Source organism: Megalops cyprinoides, chromosome 10 (genome assembly GCF_013368585.1).
Source record: "Megalops cyprinoides isolate fMegCyp1 chromosome 10, fMegCyp1.pri, whole genome shotgun sequence".
NCBI classification, from domain to species: Eukaryota; Metazoa; Chordata; class Actinopteri; order Elopiformes; family Megalopidae; genus Megalops; species Megalops cyprinoides.
The window spans coordinates 20,113,546-20,135,833 of NC_050592.1; the positions used below are offsets into that span (position 1 = coordinate 20,113,546).

The following is a 22,288-nucleotide window of genomic DNA, read 5'->3' on the forward strand; positions in this document are numbered from 1 at the left end:
AATGGTGATTAACATTATTTTTATTTTTTATATTGTGAATAACATGTCACTATATGTCATATGTCACATGCCATGTGCCATTTTGCATGTTATTGTTCAATATAGAATTGTACTCAATGTAATATTAATTATATAATGTGAATTAATTAATCTGTGTGTCAATCTGTTGATGCTGAAACCAATGTGAGAAAAGCATCTGCTATTAGGTGTATGCCTGTGAGGCCAGGTAGGAGCTGAAGGTGAACAGCCTTTGTAGATCACTTCACCTACAGCTGTTGTCTTGTCTCTGAAGCCCCTGCAGTTCTCCCTCTAGGCCGGGCACCTGAGGCTTCAGCAGTATTAATGCACCTGGTGGGCTGTTTATATCTGTTTCCCATCAGGGGGATCTTGTTCTCAAACCCCAGAGGATCCCACAGAGCGAAAACTAACATACACAGGAACACAAAAAGTATAATGACGAGGACTGCTTTTCGACCTATTTAAGTGTGAGCCCAATTGTGCAAAAGGCTCTGTAGGAAAGTACACTGGAACAAGTTTGATTGATGATGCATGAGAAATGAGAAATCGATATACTGCGAATCCGCTGAATAAAGTGTTACTTTATATAGCATATAGGAGGTTCAGAGTCTCCAAACTGGAAGAAACGGTATACTCACACTTCTTGCAAAAATAGTTTAGCAATGAATATCACTCCTGATTGCATACACAGCTAGTACAGCAACAGCAGAGGTGATGTAACTATCAGACTCTGATGTCTTAGCATTACATAGTCCTGCAGAGAACCAGACATTTTGTATGTGAATGTGTATTTGCGATAGAGAGAAGGACAAAATACTAATTCAAGAAAGAGAAATGGAATCAATAATCACTTGTGTAATATTAGTTGATAAAAAGATGTTTAATATGAATTAAAAATAATATTAATTAATAATATAAATTTTAATGTTAGTTGAAAAATGAAAGTGTACTTTACTGCCTAATTCATATATTTTTTTTAACGATTGGCCACAAAACTATTCTGAAAAATTGGTAAAACTGATGAATGTGCCCCCAGATGAACACACATTCGGTACCTGGAGTCTGTTTAAAGAATAGCCACACACAGGTACTGTAGAGTCCTTAACAAGCAGACATTTGGCAGGCTGTGACAAAAGCTGTTCTCAGGAGGGCATGCCCCTGTAGTGCACCACTACCAGAATGGCCCAAGCAGTCAAAGGATAAACAGCTTTTACTGAAAGATTAAAAGTACAGATTGTAATGCCTGCAGACAGAATGCAATTTTACAAGGTTCAGAATTGCGGGGAGGCTGAAATCATAAGAGACAAGCTGTCATATATACTGACTGAAAGGACTCCTTGGTTCTGTTAAGAGCTGTGTGACAACCAAGGAAACTGATGGGTTTGGCAGATGTATTTTATCCCACCCACACAGCTGTGTTGTAGGAGAATAATAGAGGTTTATTGTAAAATGTGAATTGATTACAAAATGCTAATAAAATGAAAAAGACATTCAGTTTTTTCAGCATAGTCTGAGAATATATATGATCTGTTTGTAAAGAATCTGGTCATTGTTTCCCAATGAAAAAAGAAGGAATAAAATTTTACTGGATCCAAGTCAGTTATTTAACAAATTAAAAACACAAAACAGATCCAACCAACCCAGCCAGGCCTGGGGACAGGGTCAGCCTAGCCTTGCCCAGCCAAGGCCAAGGACAGGGTCAGCCCAGCCCTGACCAGCTCAGCCCAAGGACAGGTACAGCACGGCCCAACCCAAGGACAGCTACAAACAAACAGCTGAAACAAAAGGCTGCCGGCTCTGTAGCCACACACCTGCATTTAACACCCTGATTAGGGCAGGTGTGGCTCATTAGCATGGCTGGTCCAGACAATTACAGACAATGAAGTTACATTTAACTGACACTAAATTAAGTGGAATGACGAGCACCACTACTATTGTTAATTTTCAAAAGCGGAGAACTGAGGATCCTCAGATGAACATTTAAATGAGCAAATTTACAAATTAATACAATGATTAAAATAGCAAACTATTAATCATTTCTTCTGTGGGCAGATAAAGCCTTTCCTTAACATGTTATACAGATGTACATGATAGTTTGTAGTGCTGAACAAATAATTTGTCCATTGAGACTTCCGGTCTTTATTTCAACATCATACTGCTGTTATGCCGGCCCATCTTCATAAGGTCTTTGTTAACATCCACATCCTCTTACCACAACTTACAGTATACTGTATTATACACAGGAGATGAACCAGAGAGTAAAATATGCAGCACATATGTACACATACAAAATACAAAATTTTCTCTCATAGGTCAATTGAACCCCCTACAGAACTATATTTATTTTAGTGAGTATATCCTTTTATAATATGATATTAACTTTGAAACTAATATGAAATTTTTTGATTGTTGGTGCTAAGTATGGAAAATGGGGTTGTGGTGGACTGATTGCTTGGTGTTACGTCTCATTAGCCAGGCTGTTGAGTCTGCTGGGGTATTTGGCCTTGATTGCTTTTTGCCTTTGTTCTCTCAAAGCTGGTTGTGCTTTTTGACTTGATTGCACCCCTGTGGTTTCAGATTGGAAGTTACAGTGACTTACTGTAAGTGGTCCTTAAATCAGCATGTTTCCAGTGTGAGGTTGGTATGGAATGTGTGTAATGACATTTTCATTTACTAACGAAGACTTAGTACGCCATGGAGCTCATAAGTGCCCACGCTGCCCACAGTAATTCAATATTTTTAAACGGTGGTTTTTTTCCTGTATTCTCGGTCTGATACATCTAGTTTAAGCAACCTAATAATGTAAACATGAGAGTTCCATCTTCATTGTTCAAAAAGATTGGCTGGATTCCGTCACTTTTGTAATATTTCATTTAGTTCTGTTTTGTTTATCAGATAATTAGTAGTATTTAATTACTGGCCCAAATAAAGCATGTAAAGGCAAACCAATTCTTCCCTCCTTCTAGGGAGAGACAGGGGGCTGTTAGGCTTGCAGGAAAGAATCCATGACTATGACCACAAGTGCAAAATGAGTGATTGTGGAGTTTTGAGCAGGATGTTTTTTCATAAAATGAGGTGAAGCACACAACATGTTGCAACTCAACGGTTTCTGGCCTGTCCTCCACATTACCGCATGTCTGAATTTGATTTATGAAACCACTCCTCTGGGGAAAGGGAAGAGAGAGACAGACCATTGCATGGTTGCCTCAGTCTCCCAGCTCATACACTTTCAGAACTTACTGGTTCACTTCATTCTTCCGGCTCCTAGTCTGTCAGGACTCACTGAAAATGTATTTTTCTGAAAAAAAAAAAAGAGAGAGAGAGAAACGATCTCTGGGAGCTTCACTCTTTCAGGTCTTAAAATGAACATATGTGTGTATTTTCGGACGCATGTGCATAAATATATGTGTATATATTTATGTAAACATGTCTGTGCACACCTATATGTCTGCATGTGTGTGTGCTGTCTTTACCATGACATCTATTCATTCTCTTAAAAACCATATAAACTGTATAATAGAGAAAACATCTGTAAAGGTTGTTAGCATTTTGGAAGCTGGATCAGAGAAATCTTTTATATGTCATCTCAAATGATCTTATGTAGCTATGCAGAGTCACATGCCTAGCTTTGTTGTACTGTTCATCTCTATCTCTGGGCCCTGTTGTGTCATTTATTCACAATATCCTCTAAGTTAAACTCTTTACTTTCTTCTCATGCCCAGTGATGGCAACTCCAGTTCACACCAGGATTCAAGTAGGATAATAAAACATATGTTGTCACTGTAAGGGTACACAATTCTGTCAAATATGGTAGCAAGCAGAAAACATCAATAATGTTGTAGTAAATAGCTTTATTACCTCCTTATCTCTCCCACTGCACAAAAAGCTTCACATTCACCTCTGTCAAACAAATCCTACAATTAAACTGCAGAAACCTGCAGGTAAAGGTTTTGCAGCATACAGCATGCATGCACCACATTTCATCCAATATGCTTTGAATACTGGGACATCTGGGATTTCATATCACACAGCCTTCCTAGAAAGTTGTCCTATCTCAGCAAGGATGTACTTGTTTATTTTTGTCAGGCAATATACATCTGAGAATCTGATTAAGGATTAGGATTAAGTGAGATTAGGACTGAACGTTTAAAACTTCTTCATTTATTCATTTGAGTCCTAAATGCTGAAGGGCTAATTCATGGGAATACCTGGAAAACATCATTGATATAACATTTTTTTTCTGGCAGAAATAGATTCAACAAATGTGATCCACAGGGGAATTCAATCTTCTATGTATGAAGCAATGTTAGTTGTTGACTAATTAAGGCAATTTAAGAATTTACTTTTACTTGACAGTTATTCTGCCTGCCCATTTAAATGTGGAGTGGCCACAAGGAACTGATTCAGTTGAGTTTTGTTTTAGGGCACTTCAAGTGAAATCATTTTATGGCAATTATCCAGCAGAGGGCAGCAAAACTCAATCTGAAGCAAAGGAACACAGAAACAGAAACATTGATACAGAGCTTTGATAGCTTTCATATGCAGGTAGGCATTTCAAGCAATTATGTATGCTGTATGCAGTTTCTCTAAAGGGGTTGAAAGTGTGTGCTTGAATTGAAAAAAAAAAAAAAATTATTCAAATTATTTTTAAGTTAGTGTTTTGTCCAATTGCTATTACAGTGCACACAAATTGTCATGCTTGCTTTGTATAGAAGGACACATATTTTATATAATTTGACTCCCCTGATAGGTACATATTATTTTGTCTTAATGTCTGCGAAATAAAAAATTCCTTACTAAAGTTACTAGACTAGACTGTGTAGACCAGAAAGTAAACTGTTGAAGTATGCAGATATACTAACCAGCCAAGTATTCATTATGAAAACTATGTGGCAATTACATGAACTGCAGATGGGCTCTATGTTCATGAAAGCTGTTCTTATTACCTAATCAGGTCAAATCAAATGCAATTGAATATCAAGTTGGTTCCTTAAATGTTCAGTTAATTTACAGTTCAGTATGTTGCATGGGAACATAACATGTCTGCAGCTGCCAGTAATATTCCAAAATGCATTGTTTATTATAGCATGAACGATTTGAATATGGATGTGAAAATGAATTAACGTCATAAGTGCAGGCATCATAATTATGTGATTTATTTTTTCTGTGTAAGAAACGCACCACTCTATGTTTTGTACTTTTCCGGAAGAAACCTGAGCCTGAATCATTTGCAACATTAGGAGAGCCAGTCAATACTGTCTTTATGCAGGTATTCACGTTCTGCCACTAGGTTGCGCATTGGGAAACCCCTTAGCTCTCAGAATCCCCCTTTCTTCCTGAAAGAAGAAGGTAGGTATTGGTACTAGTTAGAACTGGGGTTTTGAATGCATAAATCCCTCTGGCTTAAACCTACAGTGTATACTTTTTATATCTCATAGCATAACTACTAAACTTTTATAATGATAACCTTTTGTCAAGATGATCAACTCTAACTCTCTGTGGTTATCATCATACTCAGTCTGTCTTGTCGTGGTGTACTGTGGTTCTATGTGTGTGTGTGCGTGTGTGTGTGTGAGTGTACATGTGTATGGGTGTAGGTACAGTAGGTTTTGTTTGTGCATGTGTAGATGTGTATGCATGTGTGTATGATCATGTGTGCTGTGTGTAAGGGTGTGTGTGTGTGCATCTATTTTTAGGGGAGGAATTGTATTAGATGACATTTGTTTTTATGATTTAATCTTTGTTTATTATTTAATTTAATTACATAGCAAACGTCATGTCCCTTTTGAGGTCTATTCCTGTTTCAGAACAAATTGCCCTCTGAGAGAACAGTGAATACAGCTGAATGAGTAATGAAGCGTTTTCATGAAAAAGAGCAGAGTGAACCTGGTCCTAACGGAGAACACAGTAGTTCACCGTCTGAAGAGGTGCCAGTGAAGAGATGCAATCCTTCATGCTGCTATCTACTGACTTATTGATATTAATGATTCCTTGGGGATCCTGTCCTCTTAGCTCTATCTGGATTGTTGGAATGTATCCCATAGGAGTGAGGCATCAGCATTCAGTATCACAGCCTTGTCTTGGAATGGTATGTTTATGAATTACATTCCCCAACCAATTATCTATCATATAGTATTCTATCCATTAATTTGTCTTGCATCATAAAGATAAGATGAAGGGACAGTACATGGCAAGAAAAGTGCAGATTTATTTTAATAAATTTTACAGGTCTGCGGGTGGGCCAGTACAACATGGTGCTTTTAAAATTTTGCGAAGGTTTTCTGGTAATAATGGCAATACCCTTCAGTTTGTTCACATTGATAAAACATGTTCCCCATTTCTGTGGAAAATAAATGCTAAAAGAAAGCAAAATAAAGTACAAATTAGAAAATATGCATGCCTTGCTGTCTGACCTGAAAACTGAAAAAGGTTATATTATTGTAAATGTACAGAAATTGGTTTTTCTCAAGTAGATTTTTAAACCAACTGCAAAAGTTGTTAGCAAACTTGAGGGCTTGTTATGAACGCTATCCGATTAATAAATACTCTCAGGGGCAGACGTAAAAAGGTTAATTGTGCAATTACAATTGTGTGTAATGTCTCTAATCTAGTGGATGTCACAGAGTAGGAAAGATTTCTTATCCTGAGCTAAAATTAGTGGCCTATGAAGAAGATGCACCTGAATATAGGAGCCCTGGAATAACTGTCATTTTGAGAGGTCAGTAAAGTCGCAGCATATCAATGGTTTATGAGCATCATCTTAATAAACAAAATTCTGAGCTCCAGATTTCTGCTCTGTTTGCATCTAAGGCAGGTGCAGTCTAGAGGAGGTAGGAATTTATCTGATGAGACATTCCTCAATTGAATGTTATGTGCAGCTTTAAAAAATACTGATCCCTATTTGTTTTCCAAGTCCTGGTCCCATGTGTATATTACTGCAGGTGGCTGTGAAGCCTTTGGGCCCATTGCAACACATTTGGCAGGGGTGTAGACCACTAGTCCACTGAACTCTAGAACTCTAGACCGCAGAGCTGGAATGGCTGTTCTCAGTTGGCAGAATCTGCAGTTACAGTCATTCCGGTTTTAAGACATCATCAGTCTAAGTTGGAGGTCAATGGTCATTGAAACCTGACATTTCAAACTAATACAGTCTAGTATAGACAGTTGTTAAATGACCTTTTGACACAGGACATGTTTCAGATTCTGAGTCTAGCAATGACTTGGGGGAGCCTATGGAAAATCCAGATTTACTATTTCTTTATTTGCTTGGCAAATGTTCTTATTCAGGGTGCCCTTTAGTTTATCATATTATCCATTTAAACATCTGAATATTTATTTAAATAATCAGGTTAAGTTCAATAGGTGCAAATGCCATGCTCCTCTTAGGATTAAAACCACGTAACATTCTAGTTCCAAGGCAAGTTTCCAAACCAACTTACTGTACCTGGCTTCTGATACGCAAAAGTCACAAAAATTACATAAATTTTTTTCTCTGAATTTTTTGAGAGAGAGGAAAACATGCAGTTTGTATAACAACTGTTGAGTGTGTTCATTATTCATTTTTGATGCTAAGCACTAAAATCTATAGTTACTCCGTTAAGTTTGAGCCCTCTCGACTGTGACGCGAAGGAGGGCCCAAAAGGTTTCGGTCCTGGCCCTGGTTTCACTCTCTGCGCACGTCTGATTTATTCACACCCTCCACTTTGCCTCAGGATCACAGAGGCGGCTTCTCCACCACGGTTCCGAAGCACATCTGCAACCACTCATCATGAGTGATAAAAATTCAATGGGAAACGATGGCACGGAGAGTGTTTTCCATTGCAGTGACAGATTAACCTGGTCCTCTTGTGGAACAGCATGGGGCCTGGTACCTCACACCTGGCAGAGAGCGGGTGGGCACACCTCTCATGCCCCCCCCCCCCCCCCCCTCACGCCATGTCTGTGCTGAGTGCCGAAGAGAGAAAGCTGTTGGGGTGAGAGGTGTAGACTGACCCCCCTGCTCGCTGTCTCTTCTTAAGCTCCAACGTGCGCCGTGTGCCTGACCTTTTCCACTCGGTCATGCACACTTGAGACACTTCAAATGAAGCACCCTCATACCTGTTGCCAAAGCAAATGATTCCCTACTGTACACACCATGGATTTGTGTGTCTCTGCTCCAGTGGAGACATGTTGCATGTATTCTATGCTTGCTCTTTCCCTTGTCTTCTAAAGGGTTCCGGACAGCCAGTTGCTATCAGTTCTGTTTTAGTTTTATCAACATGTCAGTCTAGATAAACAGGTTCCTTAACAGAGTGACAGTTACCTGACTCCTGGTGACAGTATTTTCCAGCGACGAGAATGGAAATAACAGAGAAGCTACATACATACACATATACATACACACAGGCATACACACTCCCCACATACACAGAATGAGAAAAAAATGCACACGTGCATATACGTCGTGCACAACACACACACACGTACACAGACATGCACACACACAGGCACATACATACACACACGTTCATGTATGCCCTCCAACATTTGCCCTTGTTCTGCATTGCACAGAATACGCCTTTGAATCTTTGGGATGTCGTTCTTTGATTTCTCTCTCCAGCAAAATATCTCATAAACTCAGGCAGCTTTAATGTATACATGTGCCACAGAGGTGCTGACTTCTCTGCTCGCCATTTCCAGACATGCAAATACTCCTAGTAAAAATGTCTGAAAACCACTTTCAGCAACTCTTCTTCTCGGATGTTTGAGCTGGCAATTCAAATGCACTTCAAAGGTTACAGTAACTTGATTTACATTTGACTAACACGGGCAGTCCCTAACCTACAGTGTTGAAAATAAAAGTCTGGCTTGCAATACAGAATGTTCAGCAGAACAGGGTGTAATAAAATGTGATTTGCACACAAGGTGAAACATCTGAGAATATAGGACCAAAGGCATATTTTAAAGGAGAACTGTTTTTGCACTCCTACACAATATTTTTCATTTAATTCTGTGATTGAATACTGTTTAGGTATTTAAAAACAGCACTTTCTTAAATGAATCTGTCCTTTTATCTTTGAGAAGCTCTTTAAAATGAAAATTCTTTCTGTTCTTTTGACTAATAACTTTGGTTCTTTTCTCCATTCCCCATATGTGAATTGATGGTGGTGCTGTTGGTGAAGACAGACAAATGATGATAAAATAACCATGAAATTGACAGCCACCATTTTTGCAAGTTCACTTATTTTCATGAGTGTGTGTATGTGTGTGTGTGTTTATGCCTGTACGGATATATTTGTGTGTGGCTGTGCACATGTGTATATGATTGTGAGTGTGAGTATGTGTGTGTCAGTTCTGGCATGTGGTTTTTCAGAGTGTGAGTGTATACTTGCGTATGTATGTGCAAGTGTGTGTGTATGTCTGTATGCCAGTGTATGTGTGTGTGTGTGTGTACGTGTGTGTGGTAAGGAGAATATTTCATCACCTTAGTCTCAGACAGCAGCTTCCTGTGATGAAAGACTCCAGGCCACAGCTGAACTCTGTGGTGTCAGATGCTGGAGGAATGCAAAGATACAGCTGAAAGCGAGGATTCCCAGATTCTATCAACTTGAATTTGGACATTGTATGTGGGATAGGAAACAAATAATTCAAAAAGCAAATATTCATTACTACTCTACTTGCCATTACTTAGATCCAATTTGACACCCAAGTTCTGTTGCGCATCCATGCACAAGAACAATTGCATTCGTTATACAAGTTAACAGTCAGATTTCAGTTCAATTATTGTGCCTTAGCAAAGAATATGAATCACTCATATTTATACAGTCTAAAGGTTTTACCAGTTTTACCAGTGTAATGTCCTGTCCAGGTCTGAAATAATTCTTATAAATAATTTAAAAGCCTTCAAATCATTTGGTCCCACATGTTGAAGCTGGCAGTGATCACGTACGTGCAGGATTCCTCATTTTATTATGGATGTCAGGAGGGGACGATTGCTAGCGTTCTGCAGCCAAAACAAACACTGCATGATGGAAATTAGCTGCAGCATTACCATGAGGAAGAATGAAGAGTTTTCTCAGAAGACGCATTGACTTTAAAACACTGCAGCTGCGAACGATATTGCTTAATTAGACATAAATGAGGACAAATTTCATCTCCTTGATTTATACCGTCTGACTGAGGGGAGGGTTCCGTTAACATGGTGAAGTCATTGGTTGTTTATTTTCAAATGCAGTATTACCCAGAGTAAGCGTTGCCATGCAGGACACGAGTTGAAAGGCTGAGATATGGAGGTTCCTAAACAGAGAGAGAGAGATGTGTTACTTTGTGCTGTTTAAGCCAGTGAATTATATGGCATAAGCAGAATGTTTGTTTTGTGTTACAAAATGGCTAAATGAGTCTGGCATTCGGTCATTCCAGTCTGTGGGAAAAAAAAAAAGATTTATACAGAATGACATAAGCAGACAGCGTACAAAAAAAGCATCTCTGCACTCGACGTAAAAGTAGAAAAATAGCAGATTTTGCACATCGTCTCTCAGTACAAGTCATACCATCAGGATAATGGCTGTCTTCATTAATGCTTGTCTAATCTCACCTAAAAGACACCATGAGGGAGAGCACACTTTATCATGGAGTCTGCTGAGAAATAGTAATGTGGAAATAACAAAGATGTCTGCCATTTGAGACCGGTGGACATCTCTCTTTTGGGAGTGGAGTCGGGCCAAGGACAGGAGGTGATCCTAGTCCTGGGTCAGCATTGGCCAAATAACCAAACTAACAATACACACAAATCACATCCCAGATTGTAAGAATGGGATGTTGTCAAATATGACAAAAGCTACATCAGAAAAAAAGTACAATTTGGTTGAGGATCCTGAATGTTCGCTGTCTGTTCAAACATAATGCTCTGTGTCTGTGTTCAGCATTCAGGCCTGCCAAACTGCTGCACAGAAGTACCACAGACAGCCATCCTTAAACAGGCCACAGTGTTTCACAGTCAGATCATATGTGTCGCAGGATGTCTGGAATTCCAAAGCCATTCACATGTTTCTTTTTCACCACACACTACCCCTATCTTTTTTTCCACACTAGGCCTTGGAATAACATATAAACGTGAGCACGGACCATTGCTCCATTTATTATCATTGAGAGGGCCCCCTTCTGAGCTCTGATTCTTGTCCATTTCAAGCAGAAAAAAAACCGAACAGAAAAATAAGGATTTGCCCTAAAAATGATTTTTCTCTTATAATAACCTTTTAATAACCCAGTTTTATTTTCCCCTTTGGAATACATCATTCACTGGCTTGTTTCTAACCTAAATTGAATTCATTTGTTTGCATGTTAATTCCCTTTTCCTTTGCAACATGAAGTAAAAGTTAAAAAGTTAGTCAACATCGTTGATTAATTTGTTTGCTAATGCATATACTGAATTATCATGAGAGTCTCAGACACTGTATGTCAACCTCAAAGAAAGTCCTCATTATCAGAAACAACACAACGCAAGACAATACAATCAGCAATCAGATTATGACGGACAGATCACTTTTGACATTACGGGGAAAAAACTATATACCCTTTGTGTTTTAACGTATGTTTTAGTCTCTAAATAATCCCTACTACAGCCACTTCCCTGACCTCATGGTACTTCACAGTGTGAAATGCAAAAGTCAGCGATGACGCAATGATGCTTTTCAAATCACATCCTCATTTAAAAATTAAAAAGGGGGAGAATCACCTCTCTATTCAGAAATACTCAATAGCACACTTGGGTTCAATCTGGTTTTTATATAATTTTACTTCATGTTCAGAAATGTGGAACATTTTGAAAAGTTATTGTACACTTGGGATACAGAGCTTATTTGAATGTTTCACTTACCTTATGTGATATGTTTGGACTGTGCACTGTCCAGATAAGAATATTAAAGAGGGAGGAGGAAGAATAGGAAGTAAACTGGGCTATGACACAGACTGCATAAAATAAAATCAGTTTTGAGATGGATCATATCACTAATACCTCATTAAGCCAATTACATTTGCAATAATTTCTAGCTTTTTGGAGAGAACGTCTCTTTTTAACTTTGCTAGGACTTGCACAAAGTGAACAGTGATATGAAGCTACACGTCTTTCTCCTTAGTAGTTTACTATATCTTTTATAGTCATACTTTATGTTAGTAATTGTCCATGTTTTAGCACCATGTAGCTCAGCTGTTGATCTTTGCTGTAATATTACACATTAAAAGTGATATAACCAATAATGAATCAGTATAAGAGGTAAAAACAATTTCTAGGTTTTAATTAAACAAATTTAAGTTTAATTAGGATATGAAAGATAGGATATGATGCATTGCAGAACAGGAAATGAGACTTATACAATGACAAGTACAACGGCAGTAAGCAAACAAGGCAGCCATGGAGTAATTTTTATTTTAAGCCAGCTTCATGCCAATTATGTAATAATCAGTGTAATTTCAGCAAAGCATTTGTTTGTCTTCATCAGATTAAAGTAATTCTGCATAATTTCTTCAATGTTTTTTGTTGTTATTTCTTCCTTCTTTGATGTTGCCATTAGAAAAGACATCGATTTAACTGCTGTAACTAAACATTGCTCCACACAAGGAAAACATTTCTACAGAGGCTTGGCAGCAGTTTATAATAAACTAAAGATTAAAGACTGTTGGCTAAAATATTAGCCAACCTGGCAAATCACAATTTCAGTTTTCATCGTTCCTGTGTTTGTGTCTGTGCACAACACTGGGTAGTGCTTTGTCACATGGGAATTGTTTGCCTTGCATAAATGTTTTATTCTCTTTTAAATAAATGTTTACATTTATTGGGTATAAAGGAAGATGGATGACTGTGTGCCCGTGAGCTCATGTGGCCATTTATCCTGCTAAATGGCAGGCTTTGAATCTGTCTCAGCAGGAGTTTATATTTCAAATGGTGCTTGCATTTAGTCATGTGTAAGAACAAAGTTAATAGTGTGAACAGCCAGAAATAGATCATAGGTCACTGTCTTTTGAATTGTATTATAATTAATACAATATATATGAGGTAAGGATCAGAACCAGATCATTACTGGGTTACCATTTTTACAAAAGAGATGCTAGCCAGTTGAAGCTGGTGCTAGTTAATATTCCTCATGGTGAAATATGTAATACCTGTCTGAGAGATATTGGGCCAAACAGGTGATTAAGACATGAACAGCCTTGGACAGATTCATTCTGACATTTATCTGCTCATGTGGCCTGTTGAGGGATCAGACATACAGAAGTTTAATACTCATATTAAATATTAATACTCATATCCTGACAATGCATTGACTTTTGAATCATTTTCTCAGGAGACTCACAGGTTGCAAGGTACTTACTCTTCCTTAAATATTTAAAATACATGGTGGAACATATATGCCTCAGGGTCCACTTCATAACTTTCATTTTCATAAATGACTGGCAGGTTTATTTACTTCATTTTTGTTTGTGTATTTTTTTTTGTTTGTTTTGTTAGTTATCTGAGCTGAATATTAATGAATCAATCAGCAAAATGACTAATTTGTTGATGTACAACTTTACGTTACAAAAAAGTTCTTTTTCACATATGTTTATCTCTAACTATTTACCAATGCCTTATTTGAATTTATTTTCCTTTGTTTTGGAAGCAATTTTTTGATGTATATTTCATTTACATTCTATCTTCTTCATTGAAACACACATCTCTAAAATGCTAATATAAATAATCTCACGTTATCAAGATAAATGGATTATTCCAAACTAGTTGTGTCCTTAAAGATTAAATCTGACACAAAAAATACCTTTATAAGTGACTATATCTATACATAACACAATAATTATTTTTAAACTTGGAACTGGTATTTAAAGTAAAAAAAAAACCTACTAAAACTCTACTAATAGGTAGATCTTGAACTTACAATGGTGTATGCTGGATACAAAGTAGATGAGTCATCTAAAAGTAAGTAATTTTAGGGGAAGAGCATCCTTACAACAGTGCATTTCTCAGAGTGGAATTAACTTGTTCTCTCAGAGGAAAAATCAAAAGAATGTGTTGGATATGAGGGGTCTCTCTCTCTTGATCTTTTCCTCTCCGTCTTTCAATCCAGTTTGATTTAATTGAGCTTTGTTGGCAGGATAAAACAAAGCAGTGTTGCCAAAGCAATTACAGTACAATAGAAAAGTGTTATTACAACTATACTGCAACATAAAGCATGGGTGTACTTATGCCTTGATACAGTACATACACACGTGTAAAATAATAAACTGTATTTAAGAGAAAAAATAATATTGATCAGCAGTCCAAAAGGGGATCATAACCCAAATACAATTTAATTCTTCAGTACATACTATTGGTACAGTAAAGACTGCTCACTGTGTGTCTCTCAGGCTGTGACATTTAGCCACATATTGAGCTGCTAGCATTGCTGTGGGCCCCGCTCCCAGCATGACTGACATTTTTTCCCTCATCTTTCTTGCTTGGGAAATTAAAGAGAACAGTTGTTATCCTTTAAAAGAGCATTTCCCTTACTTGGGAGAATTTATTATAAAATAAAAATACACTCTCTCTGTCTCTTTCTCTCTCCCCATCTGTCTTTTGCTCTGAACATCAGTTTGATTCTGTTTTCCTTTCAAGGAGATCTCGGCAAACATTCAGCTCCTCTGGCCACATAATGTGAAACTGGACTCAAGAGAGCGAGGCCCTCTGATTCGCCGACCGCTTGTGTGCCTTAACAGGGATTGCCGGGTCCTCAGCGGTTCCTGTAAATATTCATGGGACAGTTGAGGGGATTAAGGAATGTGTCCTCTCAGTATCACTGCCTTCCAGATTCAGAGATGCACAAACACAGTCCCTGTGGAAGGATACTGAGCGCTGGAATCTAAGATGGCAAAAGCCCAAATAATAGTCTCCCAATGTGTTTTTGCTATGTATTTACAAATATATTAATTCTATGTATGATCTTAGGGGAGGGGTTGATTTTGAAAAGTTTGACATGACTTTGCGATGCTTCTGTGACTTTATGTAACTTTCTCCAATTTACAATGTATGTGCTGATGAGGGCTATTAACTCAACACAGATTATTAGGAAATATTAACACAAGATGATGCAGGTAGCAGCAGTCAGATGCAAGCACAGGAAATATATCACCCATTCCAAAACTGTGTAATGGCTATGCTCAACATATATATGTACTGGGGGGTCAGACTATATCCCATATTTCAAGATGGTAACATCTGAATGCATGTTGCCCTTTTTGAAACAGCAATTTAGTTCATTTCAACAAAAAGAAAACACAAAATACACACTCTCTCTCTCTCTCTCACACACACACACACACACACATACACACACACACACACACACACACACACACACACACACACACACAAGCATTTATCTGTACATATACACACACACAGATAGACATAGGTATAGACATATACACAGCCTGTTTAAGCCACAATATGGTATGGATGTAATAAACAGAACCGATACCTGATTCAGAGTTCTGCTTTGGTGCACTACTGCACTGCTGAGGGTGAACAATGCCTCAAGAGGCCCTGAGGGTGCATAGACACATAGGTTCACCCCATGACACTTTGTGTGCGCGCGCCTGTGTGTGTGTTAAACAGTAACACAGAAGCAGGGAACTGCTCCACACTGCCCTCTACTGCCAAAGGTGCAGGTAATGTTTTCATCACAGCTGTTGACAACTTTGATAAGAGGCCTTCATGAGTAGAGTTGAACACGCCATTTACAAAGAGAGCAGTAGAGGGAGGGTTTTTGCCATGGGTTTAAGTTCTGCCGTACCTATTTTTGTTGTTTTTATGAGATTGATTAATTTCAGTGGGTGATGAATGTTTTATATTTTCAAAGTAATAAGAAAGGCAATCAGCAGTGAGAAAAACTCATGCATGGCACATTGGTGGATGGAGACAGATATACTCTTAGGTAAACCTGGAGAAATATTGTAATGCTTTGATATGTAATAAATATGCTCCTTGCTCCATCTGACCATTTTCTTACTATTTCCAAATGTTGACTGTATCTAAGGCAGAAAAAACGGTATTTGCACTCTAATAATTCCATCACAAATCCAGAGATTACATACATACAACCATCCACAAAACAGTAGGTCCAAATATTTGTCATGCTCATTTAGTATATTTTAACAGAAAGTAGACTGGCAGTAGTTTGCAAATATTATGTGTATAATGGATGTATGCACAAGCACACGTACACACACACTCTCTCTCTCTCACTCTCTCTGTCTCGCTCTCTGCCTCACTCTACCCCACAAACTCTAACCCCCTCTCTCTTCCTCCCCCTCTTTCATTCTCTCTCTCCAACTCTCTCTCCCTCTCTCAGGCACACTCATATACTGTATTCTCTCTCTCTCTTACTCACATTCCTCTTCAGTCACTCAGTGGGGAAGCTGCTGTGCATGAAGGTGCTTCCCTATAAACACAGACAGAGGACACAGCGGAGGAAAGGACTCAGCGCTGAGAGGAGCAAAACTCTGGAGAAGAGCTCTGACGACATGTGCAGCATGCAGGCTTGCATGCACAGACACTGTCACCCAGCTTAGGGTCTGAATATTACTTGTGATTCAGCACACATGTGCAACTCTTCATGGTGACATGGTGACGAACAGTCAAACCAGAGACTAAAGCCCAGTGGAACAGCGGAACAGCAATGCTCCCTAGAGTGAGACCTCCCTGGAATCCTGCCTGCATGTTGTATCCTGGGACAGACAGCAAAAGCCCAAGGACGACTGTTTGTTCACATTCTTCTCACTCAGTCTGAATTGCGAAGAAAAGAATCGGTTATTTCAAAGAGAGACTTAACTGATCGCCGAACCCTCCCTGAGACCCTTTGGTTACTCCTTCAGGTCGATTGGCACAGGATTGTGGGATATGTTGCTGTGCCTCTTGCTGGGGCTGGCAGCCCTGCTGTTGAGGGTGGATGGTGCAGCGGAGGACCAGCGCAGGGGCACAGAGGGCACTGCTGGTGCCAGCAGCAACAGCGGGCGGCGCTTCAACCGTATTCAGCATGGAGGCTGCACCTATACCTTCCTGCTGCCGGAGAACGAGGGCAGTGGAGCCCCCTGCTGGGAGGCAAGGGTGAGGGCAGGAGCAGGGGGCCGGCACGACAGTAATGCTCTCCAGAAAGATGCACCACACCTGGGGCAGGACTTCTCTGACCAGAAGATCCAGCGCCTGGAACATATCATGGAGAACTACACCCAGTGGCTTCAGAAGGTGAGTGAGAAAGAGAGAGAGAAACAGAGAGAGAGAGAGAGAGAGAGAGAGAGAGAGAGAGGGGGGGGGGGGGGGGAAGCATCCTGCACATGTGAAAACCTTCCATCATTGGGTTTATTTATTTATCTGTAACACTTTTATATTAAGCAGAAGCTCTTAGTCAAGGTGACTTAATAAATTCACATATTACACATTGTCCATTCATATGGCTGAGTATGTACAGAAGCACTTCAGGTTAAGTACTGCTTCAGACTGGAAGTACCATTCAAGAGAGCAGTAGCAGTGCTCCATCTGGGAATTGAACCTGAAGCCTTCACATTACAAATATAGCTCTTTAATGACTTGCAGTAGTTCAAAAGCATAGTGAAAGTTTTGACATCTGAGTCATGGTGTGGTATTGATTTCTTCTTTTCTGCTGTGACAGGATTGATACCTTATTGATAACATGAGCCTGAGGTGGTAAAGTAATGTCACTGTGAGCCCCAAGGTGTCAGGACTGTGCCGAAGAATGGTCTGTTCTGTGTATGTCTCCTAGTTAGCTTGCTCTTTGGAGCTCTTGATGCTGCTCTTACTGGGTTCTTGTGAACAAATCAATTTATATTTTTTGACATTAATTTATTCAAAAAATAAATTTAGAAATCATGTATGCCTACTTATAACACAACAGACTTACTGATGACCTTGATTGCAAAGAGTATATGGGTGCCTCCATGAAATTGGTGAAAACCATGGAGCAATCCCTAAACATATACAACCTGAATTTTCAGAACCATTCTTTAAGTGGATAATAGCCCCATGATTATCCAAAATGTACAGAATTGCATTTTATCAGATTACTTCAATAATGAGGCTCTATGAGGACATTCGTTTCCATGTTCATGTCCTTTTTAAAATTAAGTTTTTAATGTAAAGTGAAGATTTACATCTTGGTGGAATCCACTTTGTACAGAAGCTGAAATACTCACATTGTGCTGTCCACACAGTACAATAGACTTAATCTGTCTGTCAAGGTTTTATAAACATCAGGCTAGCTGTCAGAGATCTAATTCTAGACTGGAGACACCCTAGAATAACTCTTACTTTAACTTTTTTTTTCAAAGTACAGAAGTCTGTGTGATCGATAGGGGCTACAGAGGCTTTTATCATCACCACCAATCTCTTAATGGTATGTCTTTTCTGACCTGGATATCTCTGTGGGCCTCATAGGTGTTCTGTTCTCCAGCTCCACAGAGTGAAAGAGGCTCTGTCACAGATGACAGAATAGGAATTTGTAACTATGAAAAGGGGGAAAAAGGAATCACATGTGCATCAAAAGAAAAACAGATTAAAGTCAAAGTTTGAAAGACAAGGAAAAAAGGAATGGGGAGAAAAAAAAAACAAAAATACTCAATGTCCATAAACCTTCAGTAAATTAGGTCTGGGGTAGCAGTAAAATTATGTCACTCAGCAAAAGAGCTGCTCTGTGTGCGAGTCCATCCATCACAGTCATGTGAACCTCCTCCATATCGCTTTTAGACTGACTCTGCAGGAAATCCTCATTGGGGACCCTGCATGCTGCGCTGTTAATACACAGACAGAACACCGCTCAGTTTCCATGGAACTGAGAGGACACAGCTGCCCACATGAGAAATTTGAGAGTTTCAGTTTGGTATCTGCTCTTGTGTAGAAGGTAACACAGTGAGCATAAACGAGGATTGTGTTGTTGTTATGTTACTGTCTCTACTTGCTTAGCAGACATTCTCACTCTTCCTATGTTCTGCCTCCCATTGCTCCCTTTTGCATTTCTGTGCACATAAAATATGTGAATTTGACCATTTAATTTTATGTCAGTGTCTGCTGAACTGTAAAAAGCAGCTTTGTTTGTCCTCCAAAGGCACATTGGAATAGATTCCCATCAGGAAGAATGTCATAAAAAATGCAATTTGGTTCTTCCTGTACCCGATGAACAATGTCATAACAAAGGAAGTACCTATTGATTTTATACACCAGTGTGGTTTACGCAAATGATTCATTTGCAATGTGACAGGTGCCTAACAGATGGGCTGATTACAGCTTTCAGGCTCCTTTATTGTCATATGGTGAAATATGGCTGTGCTCCCCCTGATGCTGGACTGTGCTGAGTGCAGTTGTCACCCTTTAGAAAACGAACCCCCTCCTTTTCAGCTCAGAATCTGGAGAGTGGGGGATCAGAGCTGTTGAACACTGTCCAGTTCTATGTTTGCCATGTCTGCAGTCCAAGCCATTCTTTTCACATTCCTAGAAATACTGTGGATGGTGCTCTCATGGCAAATAGGAGATACTGGTTAAAGATGCAGTTAAACCAGCCCCCTCCCTCCCTTCCTGCCTCACTCCTACCCCACTTACTCCCTTCTAAACACAGACACACGTTCATACAGAATGTACAGGTTCTGTGAGAGCATAGGCTCACAGTAAGTCAAAGGTCTGCACACAAAAACATAGTAATGTGAGACGAAGGAAAGGAAACAGCAAAGCTGACACAGACAGCTCAGCTCATGGTATTCACTTAGGTCAATATCATGGTTTGTGATGCCTGATGGAGATTGTTGCTGTTATTGTGGTTTGTGATGTTTTTCATGGTTTGGGTATGGTCACCATGGTTTACAATGTCTGTCAGAAGTGCACTGGATACAGCAGATGGGATGGTGACTAAAAACAGAAACTTCTTGCCAGTAAAGTTTATGCTACCATGGTGACAAATGGCAACACAATAATGGTGTAAAAAGGTTATGGATTTTTTAACTCCTTAAGTCAGTCTGCTTACTGAAAACACAGATATCCCACATACCCAATTGTTCAATTTAAATTTAAATTATAAATAATACAATGAAGTCATGTATAATTATCCAGGTATAGTTTTAAAAACAGCATCTAAGATCCCTCTTCAATGAGGACCATTCAATGGCCTTGTGGTTAGAATGCCCCCCCTGACCCCAGCTGGTTTATAGCAAATATCTATATTCATTTCAAAATGGCAGCCACTGCTTGGTATTCAGCATTAAAAGAGTGTAATTCATGCTGCTGAAGAGTCAAGATAAACTCTATAAATGATGCATTGGATTGAAGTGGATCACACTTCATCACAGCCACTAAATCCTGTTTTGGGGGAGGATTTTAGTATGTACATATCCACCAACTCCAGGTATTTCCATAATTACAGTTCATAAACTTTGCTGGGGAGAGAGTACAAAAGAGGGGTGCGCCCCCCCAATCCCCCTTGTGAGTACACACACACAGACACACACACACACACATACATTTTAAGAGAGATGCCCCACCTATCCCCCACCCAAAATGACTTACCTTTGTTTTTTAAATTGAGCTGGACTTTGGGATGCAGTATTGTGATCCACACTTCGTCCCAATACGTGGAAATACATACCTTAATACTCGGTGTGCCTGGATAACAAAGAAGTTAAGTGCATCTCTAAATGCCTGTTATTATTATATCTCATCAGCTAAAAGTACAAAAATACAATTCACATCTACATTTTTAAGTAACTGATTAAAACCAAGCTACTTATGCAAAGCGTTTTTTTTTCCTATGGCCTAGTTGGCTGGCATCAGCAATGTTGGCTTGGTGGCCAGGAGCCAGTGTACTGCCAGTGTTATATACCTTACTTGGAAACTAACACACTTGGTTAATTAAATTAGCTAGCTAACATCAGTGAGGTGTTATGAAACTTAGCAAGCTAATTAAATTATGTTGCTAAGGATACTTCACTTTGTGAAGGAAATGATTTTCAATTTTATGGTTAATGATATTTGACTTTTTTGCAGCTGTAAGATTTTTATATTCAGATCATGATGAAAGTGCTTACACAAGCCATTTTAACAACCTACAGGAGTGATCCATTAAGCTAACTTCAGCTAGTATAATTAGGCAGACAGGAACATCAGCTAATATCAAGGAAGGAGCAGCAGCAAGTTCCTCATATGTCCAGCCTGCTGTGGATGTATAATACGATCGGAATGATAATGTGGCATGTCTTATGCCTTTTTATTGTAGCTTCCTCTTTTTGCTTTAGTTATAGCTGTAAAGAGTTGTAAAGATGTAAAGTTGTAAAGTTTCTAGCACATCTTTTGGGTCTGACCATTAATTAACAATCAACTAACAATCAATATCAATAATGCTTAAATTCAACTAATCACATGATATTGTAAATATAATTTGTAGTAGAAATATAATAATTAAACAAAAATACCTATATTAGAGCATGAACAGAAGTCATGGGCAGAGGGGGAAAATGCCTGCTTTGCACCTTAATGCCATCTGTCATTTGCAGTATAGTATGACTGAAGTGCAAGTAATGATGTTAAAACAAACACATTAGCCACCTAAAAGCCATTTTGTGTTACTTGTTAATCTAATGTAATTGGATATGATTTGTTCCTGGTGTTCTCCCTATGTTGTCCCTGGGAAGTTACATTACATCTAGGGAGCCCCAGTAGAACACAGAATTTAGGCAGAAACGTGTGAAGGAAAAATGGCCTAATTCCTTGAGTGGCTGCATTAGGCCTCTCACAACAACAGCAGCCCCAGTGCTCCCACGTCTGATGAATTTCACTGTCACCATGGTGAGGGACATCAAAGGAACCCATTGAGACCTAGCACAGAAGCCCCTTAATGGAAGCCCTGGAAAGAGCCAGAATTTCTCATTTCCATCCCCACCCCCATCCAACCCAGACACCCAGACCCCAACCGTAACCACCTCCTCAGTGTTTAAAATTGGGACACAAACAAAATAATGTAACCGCAATATGAAGAGGTTTTGAACTGTAATGTGGTTAAACAAGAGGATAGGACCATTGGCGATGCTGAAGCACTCTCTCCCCCCTGTTCAGAGGTTCAGCAGAGCTCCATTGCTGTGCCTAATTGTAGGTGTAATTAGTAATGGCCAGTTGCCATAGACTTGGCTTTGTCTGTTTGAAGGGCAATGCCCCCTCCCAACCAGCTCAATCATCAGCATGTAGTCTTAATGATGTTCCATTGGGGCATGTTTT

At 39.2% G+C, this 22,288-nt stretch overlaps 1 protein-coding gene across 1 annotated transcript in view; it reads left to right on the forward strand.

The window, feature by feature from the left end:
• Nucleotides 1–16,921: 16,921 nt before the first annotated feature.
• The window catches only part of LOC118785019 (angiopoietin-1-like), a 32,086-nt gene continuing 26,719 nt past the window's right edge, over nucleotides 16,922–22,288 (forward strand). Inside the window, exon 1 of the mRNA XM_036539545.1 lies at nucleotides 16,922–17,266. Within this exon, the coding sequence (XP_036395438.1) occupies nucleotides 16,922–17,266 (345 nt within the window). The remainder of the gene's footprint in view (nucleotides 17,267–22,288) is intronic.